The 18,894-nt window shown below is 58.2% G+C and overlaps 1 protein-coding gene across 5 annotated transcripts in view; it reads left to right on the top strand.

Moving 5' to 3' along the window:
* RGS12 (regulator of G protein signaling 12) overlaps positions 1-18,894 on the top strand; it is a 175,891-nt gene that overhangs the window by 30,601 nt on the left and 126,396 nt on the right. For all 5 annotated transcript variants that reach the window (XM_058301321.2, XM_058301319.2, XM_058301327.1 and 2 more), the window contains exon 2: positions 4,830-6,800. In XM_058301321.2, the coding sequence (XP_058157304.1) occupies positions 4,929-6,800 (1,872 nt within the window). In that variant the 5' untranslated portion in view covers positions 4,830-4,928. The remainder of the gene's footprint in view (positions 1-4,829; positions 6,801-18,894) is intronic.

Raw genomic sequence — 18,894 nt, 5'->3', positions numbered from 1 at the left:
CCCCCCACATGGGTGCTCAGCTGGGGGGGTTTGCTGGTGGTGGGTCAGGCCGGGGGTCGAGGGGGAGTTGGTGGGGAAGGGCTGGGGCGTTCCAGAACCTTCCCAGGTGTGAGGTGGAGCTTAGAGAGGGATGGCCCGAGAGGGCCTGGAGGAGGCACCAGCGGGCAGAGGCCCCCAGCTCACCGTGGCCTGGGGGCACCAGCGGGCAGGGGGCATCAGCGGGCAGGGGGCTCTAGCGGGCAGAAGCTACCAGCTCACCACGGCCTGGGGGCACCAGCGGGCAGGGGCTCCAGCTCACTGCGGCCTGGGGGGGCACCAGTGGGCAGGGGGCTCCAGCGGGCAGGGGGCTCCAGCGGGCAGAAGCTACCAGCTCACCACGGCCTGGGGGCACCAGCGGGCAGGGGGCACCAGCTCACCGCGGCCTGGGGGCACCAGCGGGCAGGGGGCACCAGCTCACCGCGGCCTGGGGGCACCAGCGGGCAGGGGGCACCAGCTCACCGCGGCCTGGGGGCACCAGCGGGCAGGGGGCACCAGCTCACCGCGGCCTGGGGGCACTAGTGGGCAAGGCCCCGCAGGCCCCGTGGTGGGGATGCAGGGGAGCCCTGGGGCGGTTCCCTGGGTCGGGAGGGGCCGGCGCCGGGCCCGGGGCGTTCTGCAGGTCTCAGCGTGGGGCCTGCTGCACGTGCAGCTGCGTGATGGGGCGGGGGGTGTCTGGTCTTTGGGGGTGCTGTCCCTGGCAGGTGGGCGTCGGCGGTCGGAGGCACGATGGCGGCTGGCACCGGGGCCGAGCAGGCGGGCTGTCGGCTCTGGGGCGGTGGCGGCCGACGGGGCCTTGCGCCCCAGCCCGACCTTCTCTGCTTCATGAACTCGCCCCTCTAGGCGGGGCCCAGCCCACCCCGTGCCCCCGGCCGCGGTCTGTGTCCTGGTACAGCCCCCGGCGCCGCTGCTACCTGCTGAGCGGGCCGCGAGAGCGCCCCCCGCGTGGCTGCTGACCACTGCAGGGCGGCGTGCTCCGGCCGAAGTGCCATGAGGCCCCCGCCTCCTTTCCGCTGCCCTCCCCACCACCCAGCCTGCCCCTCGTGCGTGTGTCCATGTGCTGTGCCCTCCAGGTCCTCAGACCCCCGCCCCAGATCGCGTCTCCGTGCCCTGGCACAGGGGGGTCTTACTGCTCGGCCTGTTTTACCTGGAGCGTCCATCACCGTGGTGGCCGGTCACAGAGCGCCGTCCTCACGGCATGTCACCTCTGCCACTTCCCCACGGGCGGGCCGCATGGCGCGGTGACGGGCTCCGGGCGGACGCGGCGCTGTGCGGGCCATCTGCGGAAGCAGCGTCGTGGCACGGCGAGCACCCCTCCACCTGGGCTTCTCTTCTGCAGAGGGGCGGCTAGAGGTCTCGTGTCCCCGCTGCAGGGGTCGTCCCCCAGTCAGTCCCTGGGGGCGGGCCGGGCTCAGGAGGCCGGGGGAGCAGGGCCCGGCAGTTTAGCCAGGGGCCCCTGTTCATGCAAATTCGGGTGGCCGCCGGTGCCTGAGTTTTGAATTAAGGCTTCTGCTCCGGTAGTTTTCTATCAATCGCTCTGATTCAAGGAGAAGCTAATGGCATAAAATGGGATTTCGCTGTTGCCGTGCTCAACAGTTGACTTCCGAGTCGGTGCGGGTTGCGGCACCGGCAACCCCGTCGCCCCGCCTGGCGTGCGCTGCGCCTGACCTCGGCGGGAGGGGAGCCAGCGCCTGGGGCTTTCTGATGCGGAGGAGGCCGTGCAGCCTCCCTGCCCCGCCCTGCGGTGTCCCGGTGGCCAGCACCTGCCGTGACGCTGACAGAGCAGCCGCTGGACATGCCGTGCTGCCATGGGCACTTACGGGGGCCGCGCTGGTGCTGTACGCGGAGACCCTCGCAAAGGGTCGCCGGCCTCGCGCCTGGAAACACCTCGACGTGGTTCTCTCCAGCGCTGCAGCCTAGGTGGGGTCAGCGGCCAGGCTGCTGGCTCAGGTGCCGCGCGATGGCCGTCCTGGGCTTGCGCGCGCCGAGCTGGTGGCCGCTCCTCCTGGCTCGGCAGCGCTCCGGCCGCCGCGGTCCTCGACATCTTGGCTTTCCCGCCCCCAGCGCCGTCCCCTCCTTCCCCTCCCGGTCCCCTGACGTCCACCTTCCGGCTCCTGGGCCGTCCTCGCCTGCTTTTCGGGATTTTTCCTGCTTACACAGGACTCTGCAGCCGGGTCCAGGCCACCCCACTCAGGTGGGGGCAGGAGGCGGCCACGGCCAGGCTGAGGTCAAGGTGTTGGCAGGGCCAGGGGCTCGTGGCCCTCCCCCCAACCCCCGAGCACGTCCCTCTCACCTCCACCTCCCCTGCCTCCCCCAGCCTCTCTCCTACGAGGAGCTGGTGGCACCCTGGGCCCTGTACAACCAGCCGTCACCTGGGTCAGTGTCCTGAATTTTACCGCCTCGGCAGAGTCCCCGCTGGCCACAGGCGCGTCCACAGGTCCTGGGGAGGGGGGCGTGGGTGTGCTTGGCCGCCACACCCCAGGACGCCCCTAAGACAGTCTTCGTGGGCGTGCTCACATGCACGTGCTTATGGACAGGCAGAAGATGGCTCAATGTATGCTCGTAATGCTTAAACATTTAAATCGCTAGTTGAGCACCCCTTGGATGTGACGTAACATAGCGATTTAGAAATCAGTGATCCTTTTATGCTCTTACACGTCCCAGACAGCATCTCCCTCAGCCCGGAGCCGCCCTGCGGGTGGCCTGCCGGTATCCTTCCCACATCCAGGTCTGCAGGTTTTCTCTTTTTGCATTTACATGACTTTGAATCTATTTATAATTCTGTTACTGGAGATTTTATCCCAAGACACAAGAATTTTTTCTATCCACTTCAGAACAGTTCTTTTAAGAGCATATACTCTTTCAAAAACTTACTCTCTCTATTTGGGATCTTCACAACAATTTTACTTTCTGCATTGCTTTTTAAAGTGATCTCCAAGGGTCTTTGGCAGAGAGGAGCTGGCACAGCCACGGAGAGGCCTCTTGCCGGGCCCCAGGCTTGCGCCTGGGCTTCGGGGCTCCCACCGCCCTTGCGGACACGGGGGTCCCTGTGCCTGGGCTCTGGCCAGCTGCGGCTTTGTGCTCACTGCTGTCCTCTGGGAGCTTGGTCTCTGTATGCGCCAGGCAGAGGGCCCCACCTGGGCAGACCCCAGCAGACCCCCTGGGCCTGGGTCTCCAACGAGCTTCCCTGGGGGAAAGCGTCTCAGTCGTGTGTCACACTCACTGGCGGACTCAGTGCGCATCGTGCGGACTGTGGAGACTCACACCTGTGTCCCTGGACTGGGCCCCCTGTGCTTCTTCCCTCCTGCTGCTGCATCCTGTGGGCCTTCCCAGCCAGTCCTCGACCCTGGGGTGGTCCTGGGACCTGGCAGCCGGTGCTTTCCCTCTGAAGCCATGCGCCCTGCGTAGCTGATGAGCATCGAATGCCTCTGCTTGTCGTCCTGCCTCTTCTGTTGGGAGGCCTTGATGGCGTCAGCTGAGCCTGTGTCAGACCACTGCTGTCAAGTAAGAGAGTGGAGAGAGGATATCAGGTGGCTGAGGAGGGGCTTTGGGATCCCACGATCCCATTTGGGCCATTTGGGGGGCCTTTCTACCTAGAGTCTGCCCCTTCAGCCCGCCCCACCCCGTGAGGAGGAGGAGTCAGCTGCTGCCAGTCTCCATCGGGCTCCGTCAGTCTCCACGCGTCTCCGCTGGTCTCTGTTGGTCTCTTCTAGTCTCTGTTGGTCTCCACTGGTCTTCATTGGTCGTCGTTGGTTTCTGCTGGTCCCTGTTGATCTCTGTTGGTCTCTGCTGGTCTCCACTGGTCTCTGTCAGTCTCCGTGGGTCTCTGTGGGTCTCTGCTGGTTCTGCCAGTCTCTCCTGGTCTCTGTTGGTCTCCATTATTCTCCCTTGGTCTCCCTTGGTCTCCTCTGGTCTCTGTTGGTTTCCACGGGTCTCTCTTGTTTGCTGGTCTCTGCTGGTCTCCACTGGTCTCTGTGGGTCTCCATTGGTCTTTGTTGGTCTCCGTTGGTCTTTACTGGTCTCTGTTGATCTCTGTTGGTCTCCATTGTTCTCCGCCGGTCTCCCTTGATCTCCTCTGGTCTCTGTTTTCCACTGGTCTCCATTGTTCTCTGCTGGTCTCCGCCGGTCTCCATTGGTCTCCCTTGGTCTCCTCTGGTCTCTGTTGGTTTCCTTTGGTCTCTGTTGTTCTCTGTTAGTCTCCGTTGGTCTCCATTGGTCTCTGTTGGTCTCCGTTGGTCTCTCTTGGTCTCTGTTGGACTCCATTATTCTCCGTTGGTCTCTCTCAGTCTCCTCTGGTCTCTTTTGGTTTCCACTGGTCTCTGTTGTTCTCTGCTGGTCTCCGCCAGTCTCCATTGGTCTCTGTGGGTCTCTGTTGGTCTCTGTTGGTCTCCGTTGGTCTCCGTTGGTCTCGGCCGGTCTCTGCTGGTCTGCAGGGAGCTGGGGTCTGTGCTTCCAGGCTGTGGTGGCTGTCCTGTGGGCTCCACTCTGAGATGGGGCCTCTAGCTCTCCGTCTTCACCCCATCCAGGCAGGGTGGCAGCAGTGCAGTGCCGAGCACCTGCCCCTCAGCCCAGGGAGGCTGGGACGGGCGCAGCTGCTGGGGACAGGGGCCTTCGTGGCATGGTGTTAAGGGTTATAGCTCCTGGGAATGGTCTTTCCTTCACTTCGATGTTTCAGGGTAACGAGAGAGTCTTATGGTGGTATTTATGATGAATGTCTTTTGATGTTCGGATGTGTTAGGAAACACCAGAAACAGGCCGTCTCAAACAGTGAGCTTTTTCTTTTTCTTCCGTAGGGCATTATTTCAAGAAGTAATATGGTGACATCCAGCATGGCCTGAGCTGCGGACCCCCTGGACGACTAAATATGCCCCTGGGCGTGGGAGCCCGTCACGATGTTGCGAGCAGCTGAGTCAGGCAAGCGCCCGCTGCCCGGGACGGGGCCGCTGCGCGCGAGGAGCGTAGAGGTCGCCAGGGGCAGGGCAGGCTACGGATTCACCCTTTCCGGGCAGGCACCCTGCGTGCTCAGCTGCGTCCTGCGCGGGAGCCCGGCCGACTTCGTGGGCCTCCGCGCCGGAGATCAGATTCTTGCGGTCAACGAAATCAACGTGAAGAAAGCGTCTCACGAGGACGTGGTGAAGTTGGTAGGGAAATGTGCCGGCGTCCTTCGCATGGTTGTCGCCGACGGCGCCGGCCACGTGGAGTCCTGCTCCAGCGACGAGGAGATCGGGTGCTACGAGGGCAAGGGCTGGCGGAAGCCCAGGCTTGACTCCAAAGCGCTGGGCATCAATCGAGCGGAGAGGGTGGTCGAGGAGGTGCAGTCTGGCGGGATCTTCAGCATGATTTTTGAAAACCCTGGCCTTGGTGTGAGTGGGTCAGAGCCCTTGAAGCTGAAGCAGAGGTCCCTCTCGGAGTCGGCTGCGTCTCGATTCGATGTCGGGCGTGAAGGCGCCAGTCACCCAAACCCCAGCGTGCTTTCCAAGGAGGAGGTGGCAAAAGTCATTCACGACGACTCGGTGTTCGGCGTCGGGCTAGAGAATCACGAGGACTTTGGTGTCGACGCGAGCATTTTGAACGTGGCCATGGTCGTGGGCTACCTGGGCTCGATCGAGCTCCCCTCCACCAGCGCCAACCTCGAGTGCGACAGCCTGCAGGCCATCCGTGGCTGCATGCGCCGCCTGCGGGCGGAGCAGAAGATCCACTCGCTGGTCGCCCTGAAGGTCCTGCATGACCGCGTGCAGCTGTGCGCCGACCGGGCCGGCGTGGTGGCTGAGTACCCGGCGGAGAAGCTGGCCTTCAGCGCCGTGTGCCCCGACGACCGGAGGTTCTTCGGGCTGGTGACCATGCAGAGCGGCGACGATGGGGGCCTGGCCGCGGAGGACGAGGGCGCCCCGCGCACCTCCTGCCACGTCTTCATGGTGGACCCGGACTTGTTCCCGCACAAGGTGCACCAGGGCGTGGCCCGGCGCTTCGGCTTTGCGTGCACGGCCGACCCCGACACGGGCGGCTGCCTCGAGTTCCCGGCCTCCTCCCTGCCGGTGCTGCAGTTCGTCTCCGTGCTGTACCGGGACATGGGCGAGCTGGTGGAGGGCCTGCGCGCCCGCGCCTTCCTGGACGGCGAGGCCGACGCCCGCCAGAGCACCAGCACCAGCAGCGACAGCGGCCTCGGCAACTTCACCCAGGAGGACCGCAGCGGCCGCGTCCTGGTGGTGGACCTGGGCGCGCGTGCTGGCAAGCACGCACCCGGGGGCGGCGGCGCGCGGGACGCCGCGGGCGGGAGGGGTGCGCACCCCCGGGGCCCTGCCTGGAGTGGCCCCTTCGGCCATGGCCAGGAGGGGAGCCCCCCGCACGAGGCCGCCCCGCACGCCGACAGGCTCCGCGACTCGGGCGCAGCTCTGGGGCCAGGGGTCGCCGCGGAGGGCCCCCCAGTGTCGGTGCGCGGCTCCGTCCCCGCCCCCGGGAGGAGCGCCCTGGGTGCTGGCTGCGGCCAGCGGTGGCTCCCGGTGCACGTCCTGCAGGAGTGGCAGTGCGGCCACGCCAGTGACCAGGAGTCCTACACGGACTCCACCGACGGCTGGTCGAGCGTCAACTGCGGCACGCTGCCGCCGCCCATGAGTAAGATTCCTGCTGACCGCTACAGGGTGGAGGGCAGCTTCGCGCAGCCGCCGCTGAGCGCCCACAAGAGCGAGTGGTCCAGGAGGGCTTTTGGGATGCAAAACCTCTTTGGTCCTCATCGAAACCTAAGAAAGACCAAGGAGGACAAAAAGGTAAGCCTGCGGCGAGCAGGGAGGGGTGCCCCTGATTTCACAGCGTGGCCAGTCGCCGGCGAGTTGCCGGGCGCGCCGATGGCCAGGTGCGCTGATGGCCAGGTGCACAGCCGGGCTTGCTGTGGCCGGCCCTGTGGCCTGCTGCAGTGGCCCTGGAAGGCTCACCCTGTCTCGGTGCTGGGCTCTGGCCTGGGAGGGACACAGAGCAGCCACGTGGTGACGAGGGGGAGCTGGCTACTGTGGGCGCTGCCCGCCGCCCTCCTGTTCTTTCCAGCCACTCGCCCGGGCGGCGCGCCCCTGGGGCGCGGTGGAGCCCGCCCCACAGCGTGCGTTCTTTGCGGCTTCCTCCTCCAAGATTCCCGCCTGGAGGCAGGACCAGTGGACGTGGGGCCGCGCTCAGGCTGGCCCTGCCTGGCAGCCTGGCGGGCACGGGCGCTGCGGGCCTGGGTCTTCGCTGGAGCCAGGGCCGGGGCACGGTGCGGAAGGGCGAGCCGAGGTGGGCCGCGAAGGGCACCGCCGCACCAGGAGGCCTGGGATGGGGCGCTGCCCCGGGGCCCCAGGGTGGGAGGAGGGCAGCACGCGGCTCGGCTTGCTCCGGAGAAACTTCCCTCGGGACTGCTAGGATTTAACTCGGTGTCTGCTCACGTTCTTGTTGTTGACGCTAACAGTGTTTCAAGAAGAGCCCCCCAAGACCCCAGGCTGGGGGGCAGGGCCGGGCGGCTGGGCACAAGGTGCCCCTCCCCCCACCGTTTTATTGTTTTCCGCTCTACAGCGTTAAAGGAAGTGCAGAGGTGGAGGGGAGACTCGCCTCCCGTGGTCCCCGTGCCCAGGTAACCACCGTGAGGTTGTGAGGACTCAGTGGATCTCTGCATCGTCGTTTTTTAAAACGCTGTAAGCTCACGGGTGTTCAGCCCAGCTCTGAGGCCGGGCACTGCGCGGGGCTGTGTGCCCCCCCTCGCTGGTCCCCGTCAGCTCTGAACCTGGCCGGCGCTCTCAGCGCAGTGCTCCCCGCGCCCTCCCTGTTCCGGCCAGGCTCTCATCTGTTCCCAGTGAGCCCCCGTGGTGCTCTCAGGACCCCTGCTGGCTCCGGAGCCCGGGACCCCTCTGCCTCTGCTGTCCGTGTCGGCGGGGGCTGGGGGCTGGGGGCTGGGCGAGGGGCGGGCCAGGCCCCGGCCCCGGGAAGGTGCGCAGTGATTTGTAATCCACAACTTCAGCCTCTTTTTAACACGCGTAAAAAATGCGTGTTTTCCTTTGCTGTTTGTAAACGAGTAATAGAAGTAAACCGTATTTGCAGGGTGCTTTGTGGGTTGGAGCGCACCGCGCACACCCGCGTTTAGGTGGAGTCATTTATAAATGGGAGGGCACTGAGCTGTCGGTCACTACGGGTCATTCTGGTCCTCGCGGACACCCAGAGGCGGGTGAGGCAGGAAGGAGGCGCCTGGGGACGGCGGGTGCTCCGGGGCAGGCGCGGGGCCGCCGGCAGAAGCAGCTGTGGCAACGCAGAGAGTCAGAGCCAGGCCCGCTGCCCTGGTGGGCGTCGTCCCGGCCGCACAGGGCGGCGTTCACGCACAGCACCCCTCTCGTGTTTGTGGGCTCCGCAGTGGGGGGACCCTGCTCCTACCACACCAGGGACAAGCTCGGCACCCGGGTGTGCGCCAGACGCCCCGAGCACAGCCCCTGCCTAGATCCCGGCCGTCTCCAGTGGGTGCGCCTGTGTGCTCGGGCAGTGGGGTTGGCCAGCGTGGCCTTTGGGCCCCCCGGCCGGCTCACCCCCAGCGCCGGCGGCCGTGCGAGTGGGGGCTTCCAGGGGACCGCCGGGCAGCACGAATGATGAGAATTTCCAGGGCGTCGGAAGGCACTCCAGCCCTGCGCTGTGCCTCCTGCGGGCCGCTAGGCTACTGGGGCGGTGGCAGGAGGGGATGGGCTGGGGCAAGGCCGAGCACGCGCACCCCGCGGTGCTCCTGGAGTGGACACGCCCGGCTGCTGAGGCCGGCGCTGCTTTTCCAGGGCTCTGGGAGAAGCTTCTGCCCATTTTGCCGCCGTTCGTGCTATAATTTAGGGAGGACCTTTTGCAGGGCTGTGCTCCACCGCTTTTTCTTTTTATAACTTTTTTGAAAGTAAGCGCTCCCCTCCCCGCCGCCCTTCCTTGATAGCCTCTGTGCGAGCTTCCATCTCCGTGCCTTGCTCTCTTGCAGCCTCACGAATGCTGTCCTGTTGGGCTCATTCACTGAGCTTGTTTTTAAGGCTCTTCCATGAGCCTTCATCGAAACCTCCTTCTTATGACCAAAAACTCTTCCGTCGTGTGCATCCGCCCCGTTGGTTGTCTGTTCTCTGCGTGGGTCTTGGGCTGCTTCTACCTTGGCTGCTGTGAGTAATGCTGCTGTGAGCGTTGATGTACAGCTCTCTGCTGAGCCTCTTTTCACCTTTCTGTGGCTATTTACCTAGAATTGGAATGGCTGGGTCATATGGTAACTCTATATTTACCTTTGAGGACTTGTTATATTGCGTTCCACAGTGGTTGCCCATTTTACCTTTCTACTTACAGTGTACTAGCTCTTCACTTTACTTGCATCCTCTCCAACATTTATTTTCCATTTTTTTAAAAATACTAGCGATTCTTGTGGGTGTGAAGTGGTATCTCATGGTTTTGAGTTACAGTTCCCAAATGGCTAAGGGTCTTGGACCTCTTTTCATGTACTTGTTGACCATTTGTACATCTTCTTTGGATAAATGTCTATTCAAGTCCTTTCCCCATTTTTAAATTGAGTGTGTTATTGAGTTGTAGGGATTCTTTATATATTCTGGATAGTAAGCCCTTACCCAAGATATAGTTTCAAGCTTTTTCTCCCATTTTGCTGGTTGTCTTTTTACTTTCTTGATAATTTCCTTGGATGTACTAAATTTTAAAAGTGTGATGAAGGCAATGTATGTATTGTTTCTTTGTTGCTTGTGATTTTGGTGTCTAAGAATCAACTGCCTAAGACCAGGTCGTGAAGATTTGCCCCTCTGTCGTTTTCTAACAGGTTATCGTTTCTGGCTCTTACATTTAGGTCCTTGATCCATCTCGACTTGGTTTCTGTATGTGGTGTGAGTTGGGGGCCGCATGTAGGTTTCCGGTTTCCCCAGCACCACTTTGTGAAGAGACCCTGCCTTCCCTGTTGCACAGACTCACAGCCTTGTCGAAAATCACCTGGCCGTGGATGTGCGGGCCTATGTGTGAACTTGGATTTCTGTTCCATTCGTCTGTTTGTCTGTCTTTATCTTGTTACCACTCTGATTATGTTATTGTTGCTTCGTAGTAAGTTCTGAATTTGGGATGTGTGAGTCTGCCAGCTTTGCTCTCCTTTCAGAGCCCTGCAATGTTGCAATATTCCATATGAATTTGAGGATTGGTTTTCCCGTTTCTGCAGAAAAGGCTGCTGGAATTTTGATAGGGATTGCAATATAAAGTCTTCCAAGCCATGAAAATGGTGTACCTTGCCATGCACTCAGGTCCTCTTTAATTTCTTTCAGCTGTGTTTTGTAGTTTTCAGTGTATAAGTCTTTTATATCGTTGGTAAAATTTATCCCTAGATATTTTATTGCTTTGGGTGTTATTCTAAATGGAATTGTTTTCTTAATTTCCTCTTTGGACTGTTCATTGCTACTGTATATCTTATTTTTTGTATATCTTATACTCTGCTACTTTCCTAAACTCATTTATTTGCTCTAATGGTTTTCTTTTGCATTTCTTTGGGTGTTCTATCTATATGATCTTGTCTTCTGCAAATAGAGATCGTTTTCCATTTCTGATGCTGTGCCCTGGAGTTGTTGTACCTGTGCTGACTCTAGTAATTTCTCATCAGGTTCTTGCACTAGTGCCCTGGGCTGTCGTTCCCTAGAGATGGAGTAACCTGCACTGTGCGGTGAGTGTGTCCCCAGAAGGCGTGCTGAAGTCCTGGCTCCCTCGTCCCTGTGCGTGTGGCCTTTTTGGAGACAGGGTCTTGGAAGATGTCATTGAGTTAAGATGAGGTCATACCAGATGAGGGCGGTTCTTGTCTCTATAAGAAAAGGCGGAGGCTGGGGCCCCGAGGTGCGGGGATGGAGGGCATGCACAGGGAGGAGCGCCCGTGAAGCTGGAGTGGAGAAGGCGCGCTGCGTCCACGTGATGACAAGCGCCAGGGCCGGTGGCCGTGGCAGAAGCCGGTGAGGCCGGGAGCGGCTCCCTCCAGGCCTTAGATGGAGCCTGGCGCTGCCGACACCTTGGGCTCCAGAGCTGTGAGACAAGTCTCTGTTGTCTCGTGCCACCCAGCTGTGGTGCCTCTTACGGCAACCACAGAAAACTAGTACCGTCTCCAGCAGACCTGTGGAAAATAGTGCGGCAGCTTGCTCGGTCGGTAGAGGTGGGGTCTGGCTGCGGACGAGGGGTCGGTCCAGCTTTGGACGAGGGATTGGTCCCGCTTGGGACGAGGGGTTGGTCCCGCTTGGGATGAGGGGTCGGTCCCACTTGGGACGAGGGGTCGGTCCGGCAGCAGACGAGGGGTCGGTCTCACAGGGGTTGCGCGGTTTGGCTGACGGGGTCGCCCGGCGAAGCCGGCGACGAAGGGGTCGCCCGGAGAAGCAGGCGACGAACTGGGGACAAGGGAGGCCAGGCCCTTGTCGGGGGTTCTCAGGACTGGAGGGCGCATGGCAGAAAAACTACCGCAGAGACAAGGTAAACACGCAAGTCCACTTTATTGAGGGAGAGGCAACAGTTTTATAGGGCCTGGGGAAGGCTGATTGGTTGAAGCCATGCCCTGTTCTGATTGGTTGCCGGCGAAAGGTCAGTGGGCGGTACTGGACGGGGGAGGGGTGGTGGTTAGGGATTGGCTGTCGCTGTTGCTGGGGGAAGGGGCAGGGTTTAGGGATTGGTGGCTGCTGTTGCTGGGGTGGAGGGCAGACTTGAGTTTCCCGCCCACGCCTGGCTGTTGCTGCTGTCGGGGGGAGGGAAAAGGGCAGACTGGAATTTTCCGCCCTGCGCCTGCGCAGGGAGAAAGAAGAAGAAGGGTGCCGACCCACAAGGCATCGTGCGGCGCCATCCGGGAGGAGGGGCGGCCGCGGAAGCATGGCTGCCGAGAAGGGGAGACCCGAGGGCACTCTGCGCCCATGCCGAGCTCCCTTCAGGGGTGGCGGTGAGTCCGACCAGCCACCCTATTATGGGGGCAGCGGCTTGGCCTGCTGCGGCCGCTCCCCTGCCAGGCCAGCAAACCACGCTTCAGCCCGAGGGGTGACCGCAAAATAGCAAGAGGAGGAAGGCACGAGAAGGTACATCAGTTTCAGTAAATATGGTATGAATATGTTAAAAGATTATTGCTATGGACGGGAAAAGGCTTTATGTTGAATATGTGGGAGTACTGTATATTGTATATATGAATTACTGTGATCTAAAACTCTTGTGAAGATAAGCTTAATAATTAGAAAAAAGAAAAGAAAAAGATAGGATGTAGAATTTTTCCAAATTAATATGTATTCTATATCTAACCTTTGAGCTCATCGCTATGTTCCATTTTGCTGTTAAGGGAACCTGGCAATATATTGGGCTTCACTTTTCAGGAAGTTTTGGATCACAGAGAGGTTCAACAATGGCAGCGGAGGAATACTGGTGTGGGATGTTATTGACAGGGGACACATGGTTGGCAGGGAGTTCTACAGGGCATATATTCAGGGTACATAAAAATGTTTGGATATTCTTATAGTGGAAACAATTAAAAACAACAACTGAGGGAGTGCTGAGATCCTAGCCAGGGGAGCTCTATCACAGTCCCTAAAGGAACAGCAACAATCCCCCAAGTGCAATGGCAAAGACCAAAAAAGAATGAAGGTCCAACAATGAGCCCCTGATACTAATGACTATGCTTGTAAACCTGTGCACCTGAAATAAGAACAAGGCCTAGAGCTGCAGGGTGCCTAAGAGTTACCTCCTGAGAGCCTCTGTGTTGCTCAAATGTGGCCAGTCTCGAAGCCAAACTCAGCATGTAAATGCATTGCCTCCCCCCCAGTGTGGTACATGACTCCCAGGGATGAGCCTCCCTGGTGCCAAGGGATCACTACCAAGTACCAGCTGATGACGTAACTAGAAAATGACCTTGACCAGCAGAATATCTCTGTCTACATATAATAACAGGAGTTAAAAATGCTTTTTGACCTAAATCAAGGGGGAAATAGAAAGGACAAATGAGTTTATATGGCTATGAGTCTCTAAAAAAGAGCCGGGAGGTTATCAGAGGGGTTGCCATTATGCACACCTGAGCGGAGTCCCAGAGACAGATAAAGTAGACACAACCCCAGGTATTGGTTCTTCTGAGTGCTACAGAGACCCACAGGTTCTATGGTCATGGCAGATGGAGTTCACTGCCATGTCAGTTGGCCCTACTTTGGAGTTTGTATTTCTGTGTGATGGAGGTGGACTCAGATGTGATCTCTTTTCACAAGCCTTTCCTGTTACTTTACCAGAATTGTAGTTGGTGCTGGGGTTTAAGATATACCCAGGGGATCTGAATCTCTGGACTGACCATATGATAGCCAGGCCCCAAGCCTCAATAGACTTCAGCTCCTACACTCTGGTTTATTGGACTTACCCCACTCAGCTAACATGGAATTGAAGAATGTCAACCACCACACCATGGAGCCAAGAGTGCCTACAACTGAAAGCAGGAGGATTGCATCCAGTATCCATGTGGAACCTAAGCCCCCTCTTGATATAGAGGTGGAGTGGACACAACCAATCCAAGGTCCACAGGATGAAGGAATAGAATATGGATTAGAGTGGACTTACTGATATTCTATTCATGAACTATTGTGATTAGTAATCAAAGAAAATGTGGCATTGGTGTGGAGAAAGTGGCCATGGTGGCTGCTGGGTGTGGGGAATGGGAGGAAGAGATGAGATTTGGAGGCGTTTTTGGGACTTGGAGTTGTCCTGGGTGGTGCTGCAGGGACAATTACTGGACATTGTAGATCCCCCCATGGCCCACTGGATGGAACGTGGGAGAGTGTGGGCTATGATGTGGACCACTGACCGTGAGGTGCAGCGGTGCTCAGAGATGTATTCACCAAATGCAATGAATGTCTCATGATGATGGAGGAGAATGTTGCTATGGGGGGAGGAGTGGGATGAGGGGGGCGGCGGGTATATGGGGACCTCATATTTTTTTAATGTGATATTAAAAAAATGAATAAATAAATAAATTAAAAAAAATAGTTAATGGATAAGGATGAATGTGACACGTAACCAACAAGGAGCAAATACGGATGCCACCACGGTCCTGGCTCTATACTTGGTGGCGAAACCATCGTAGCTAGGAGGGCCGGCTTCTGCCACTCACTGCGTGTCCTTGCCCTCGGCCGGAGCCTCGCTGGTCCTTTCTGGAAGGGCCCGGTTCTTCAGTGGCACTGACTTACTTGGGTGTCGTAGTACTCCACTCACCTTGGCTACTGAGCGTGGAATCGTGAGAGGTGCTACAGAGATACCCCCAGGTTCCGTTGTGCAGCAGCAGCCCCATTTTTCTCTGGTGGAGCCCCCTTCTTCTGTTGGCTCAGTAGCCCCAGAAGCCCACAGTGGCCTGGTGGCAGTCTGGTCTTCCAGTTCAGGTAAACTATTATTGTGTCTCCTGGTGGCAACTTTCTCTTTCTGGAAACAAAGACCTCCAACCAGCAGAGCTCCAGGTTTCTGGAATGGGAAGCGAAACTTCTGCAGGTGGTTTGCCAGGCACACTAGGGAGAGGAGTCCGTCCCATTCCCACCTGTTCATTCTGAGACGCGTGCGTTTGTCCAGTGTGCTTCTCCAAGTCTGATCATCCAGCCAAACCGCTCTCAACCACCAATGACCAGCGTAGAGCCACACCCCTTCTTCTCAGACCAGATGAAGTGGAGTCAGCTGGCTGCTGGGCGTTCTGCCCTCTGGGAGGATTCTTTGCCACTGTCCACCAGGGCAACCCAAGTGGAGCACCTGCTGCAGCTGCAGAGCCGTCCGTGAACCAGATTCAAGGTGTTTTCTTGCTCAGTCGAGAGATTGTAAGATGCTCCCCGTGGGCCTGTAGTGGTGGACTCGGCGAGAGGAGGCGTGCACCAGGAACTGGGACTGAAGGGCCCGGCCATCCTGGTTTCCTGTGCACCCTCCTCCCTCCATCGTGGACGGCTGCTTCCGGTGCTCGCCTGGGGGCCTGGGGGACCCGATCGGGGGATAGCTCGTGGTTTGTTGTGAGATGCGCAGGCGCATGGTCTCCTGGAGGCCACGGCTGGGGACTCTGCCTCTACCAAGGCCAGGAGCAGCCAGAGAGTGCTTCTCAAAAGGAGACTCGTCAGCAGAAGAGGGCACAGACTGCCACAAAGCCCTGGTGCTCTGCACCGTGAGTCTCCAAGCGGTGCTTGCTGGAGGCTTTGCACAGCACCCACATACGCCCTGGGAACTCCCGGTGTCTCCGAAGCCACCGGGCTGTGAGGGCCAGATGCAGAGCGCGTGCTCACCCTGGACTCACTACAAAGCCTTCCTTTCTCTCGTCTCCACTTGAACTTGGCAGTCTTTTGGGTGACGTGGTAGATGGGTGGAAGTAACATACTCAGATTTTGCCTCCAAAAGCCACAAAGGCCTACCGAGGTGGGCCCCTTTTTTCTTCAAGGTCGTGTGACGTGCAGCCTTAGAGGGGTACGCCAGCATCTCAGAACCGGTAGACCTGGGAAACTTGGCTGCGACGGTGGCCCTGAGGTAGTGTGGGTGGTCTCCCCCTCCTGGTCAGCGTACGTCTTACTAAGGCATGTAGGAGTCCTTGCTCCTTCCTGCTCGTTGAATCGGGTTGGGCTGGTGCTATCAGTGTAGACGGCCGGTAGTGTTCTGGAATGTGACTGTGTGGGTGGTAACGTGGAGAGAGCAGGAGAGAGCTGGCCCTGCCCTGCGGCAAGCCAAGGCCACCTGACTCGGGAACAAGCCACTCTGGCAAGGCAAATGGGAAGGGGCCACGTCTCACCACCCTGCAGCTTCCCAGTTCTGGGTGGGGGACTGGTCTCTGATTGCCGTGCGGACGGGGCGGTCTGCTTCCTCTCGTGGCGGGGAGGCTGCTCCGGGCCTTCCGCTCGCCTTCCCCGCCACAGGGGCGGAGCTGGGGGGCCAGGTGTGTCTCTTCCATCGTGGTCCAGGACCGTGGGCGGGCCTGCGCGCCAGCCGGGCCCTCCGCAGCCGCCCTTGCGCTGTGCCCTCTGTGGCGCTCCCCACCTGCCGGGCGGACACGGTGTGCTTGGACCCCCAGGGGTCCGCGCCAGTCCGGAGCCAGCGCCCGGTGCCCCCACGAGGTGCTGGTGGTCTGGGAGGTGGCGCAGGTTCCTCCGGGGAAGGCGTCCGGTGTATGCTCGTGTCAATTCAGTATCGAGGTTTTGGCTTTGTCTCCAGCCTGGGGAGCCTGGATCTGTGACCTGGCGCATGTGGAAACGGCGAGAGGCTCGTGGCCGCTCAAGTTCCGCGGTTGATCCTGAAGCTTCCGTTTTTCTCTTACGTAGCTCGTTGTCTTCTGGGACGAGGAAACGACCGAAGAGTGTGATTGGCCAAAGAATGTAACGGCGGCACATCCGTCCTGCCCGCCGTGGGAAGTGGCCCCGTCGTCCCAGCGGGGGTGCTGCCCTTTGTCTCCTGCCTCTCTGGGGTCCCAGATGCCTGAGCCCGCGAGGCTCCAGATGGCCCTGCACCCCTGCGCGGACAGGGCGGCAGCGCCCTCGCCGCGGCTCAGCTTCGCCAGCAGAGGGCACAGGAGGGACTGCACGGGCAGGGGCTCGAACCCCGCATTGGGGTTTTCCTTCGTCCTGTGCGAGGGCTGCCAGTGGTTCACGACTGGAAAATCCAGGGGTGCTTTTCTGAACTGCTACCCCCAGAGCGCACAGCACCTCAGCCGCCTACGGGCCCAGGTCGGGGGTTCAGGGCCTCAGCCGCCCCAGGCCCAAGCCAGCCCAGAGCCTGTGTTGCTGCTCCCCCCGCCCCCCCATGCAGATTCCATCCACTCCAAGCCCCTCCTGGCGAGTGGCCCCTGAAGCCCAGGTCCGCTGAGCCTGCCCTGCTGGCCGGGGCCCCGGTGCTCGGGCCCCTTCTGCAGGCCCAGCTGCCCCTGGCCCACCCGCACCCGGGCGGGGGGCTCTTCCCTGTGGCCACGCAGAGGCTCTGGCCGGGGCCAGCACCTGCATCCCTCAGGCGGCTGCGGGCGCTCCCCGGCAGCAGGAGGGCCGGCCCCCAGGAGCTCCCCCTCGGAGCTTCTCTTCACCTGGGAACCTCTTCAGGTTTCTACGCCTGCTAATTGCTTCCTGCCACACTTACCATCTCTCTATACCGAAGCAGCCCTTTCAGATGACTGCACACAGCCTTCCTTAACGCCGTGTGCAGAGGAGAGGCTAGCTGTCGAGGAGGCCCTGAGCGGGATTTCATACTGTTTGTTTCTACTTTCAATGCGTTCTGCATCCAAACTAGCCTGGATTCACCCTTTCCTGTTCCCTGCTAGTGTTTTTGCCACTGCCTCGTTGGCCCTTCTGTCCTCCGCGCTCAATCCAGATCTTGGCTTCCTGTAGCCGTCTCCCTCACAGAAGCCTAGAGAGAAACAACTCCACAGCCGCGGGGAGGAGCGGCCAGTACGAGAGACCTGGGGAGCCTGAGCCCGAACGTGGCAGGGTAGCAAAGGACCGAGCGGACGGAAAAATTAACTTGACTATTTATTTGTAAATACTGGATTAAATGTCTCCTTCAGATGGAATTCAGGCTTTGGGTTAGAAAATAAAATTGGGTCATATGAAATAGAAGTAAATTTTGTTTTAGGAGGTGCTGGGGTCCATCCCGGCACCTCGTACATGCGAAGCAAGTACTCAACTGCTGAACTGCAGCCGCTCTCAGAGGTACATTTTTAAATTAAATTTCCTGTATATCTGAGTTTATTATGAATCTAAATTTCTATTGTTTTAGTTGAGGAAAGAGTGAGAATGTTAATTTTCTTGCCTCTTTGTTTTTTTAATTCTCTTTGCAAGAACACAAATGACAGGATTAAGCCAGCTTCCCAAGAATTAATGATGTTATTGAGAAGAGGGCAGAGTAGATGCTCCAGGAATTGGTTGCTCCACCCAAACCACTACTGAATCACCCATTTTGGGGCCCTGGAGTCCAGCGGAGTACCGTGCAGTCCTTAGGCTGAAGTTAAAGTCCCTAGAGAGTAACTGAGAAGAAATAAACAACACTGGTACAGGTATAGGTGAACTAAAATCCTGTATTGCTGTAATTTTGGTTTGTAACTGCTTTTTCCTCCCTATGTGACTTAAAAGGCAAATATGTAAAACAGCATTTGAACTCCATGCCAACGAGCAGATGCTGTGCAGCCTGCGACAGAGACAGCAGCAGTGCTGAGGGGAGAGCACAGACGTTAGCAGTAGAGGGTTCACTGCTACTGAAACCAGCCTGGTACTTGTTGACCTCGTTGTTATTAAGATGTTCATTGTAATTACTAAGGTAACTACTAAATGAGTAACTAAAAAGTATAGAGGAAAGGAAAGAAGAAGGGAATAAAAATGTGCACTAAACTAAAGCTACTAAATGCAAAAGAAAGTAATAGAGTAACTGAAAGATCACGAATCAGTAAGCTAACTTCCCACCTAAAGAACCTAGAACAAGAAGAGCAAACTAAACCCAAAGTTAGTAGAAGGAAGGAAATAGTAAAGAGTGGAAAAGAGAGAAATGAAATGGAGAGGAGAGAAACAGTAAAGAATATCAACAAAACCAAAGGTTTTTTTTTTTTTATGATCAATAAAATCAACAAACCTCTAGCCAGATTAACAAAGAAGAAAAAGAGGAGACAAATAACTGAAATCAGGAATGAAAGTAGGGGCATTACTACTGGACTTACTCAATAAACAGGATTGTAATAGGGTGGTATGGACAATTATATGCCAAGAAATTAGAAAACCTAGGTGAAATGGACGCATTCTTAGGAACATACAAATTACCTAAACTGATGCAAGAAGAAACAGAAAATCTCAGCAGACCTGCAACAAGTAGAGAGATTGAATCAGGGTATAAAAACTCCCCAACAAAGAGAAGTCCAGGGCCAGGCTTCAGAAT

Source organism: Dasypus novemcinctus, chromosome 1 (assembly GCF_030445035.2).
Source record: "Dasypus novemcinctus isolate mDasNov1 chromosome 1, mDasNov1.1.hap2, whole genome shotgun sequence".
Lineage (NCBI taxonomy): Eukaryota > Metazoa > Chordata > Mammalia > Cingulata > Dasypodidae > Dasypus > Dasypus novemcinctus.
Note: the sequence above shows the minus strand (reverse complement) of the source record. Positions and strands in the feature narration are given on the sequence as shown.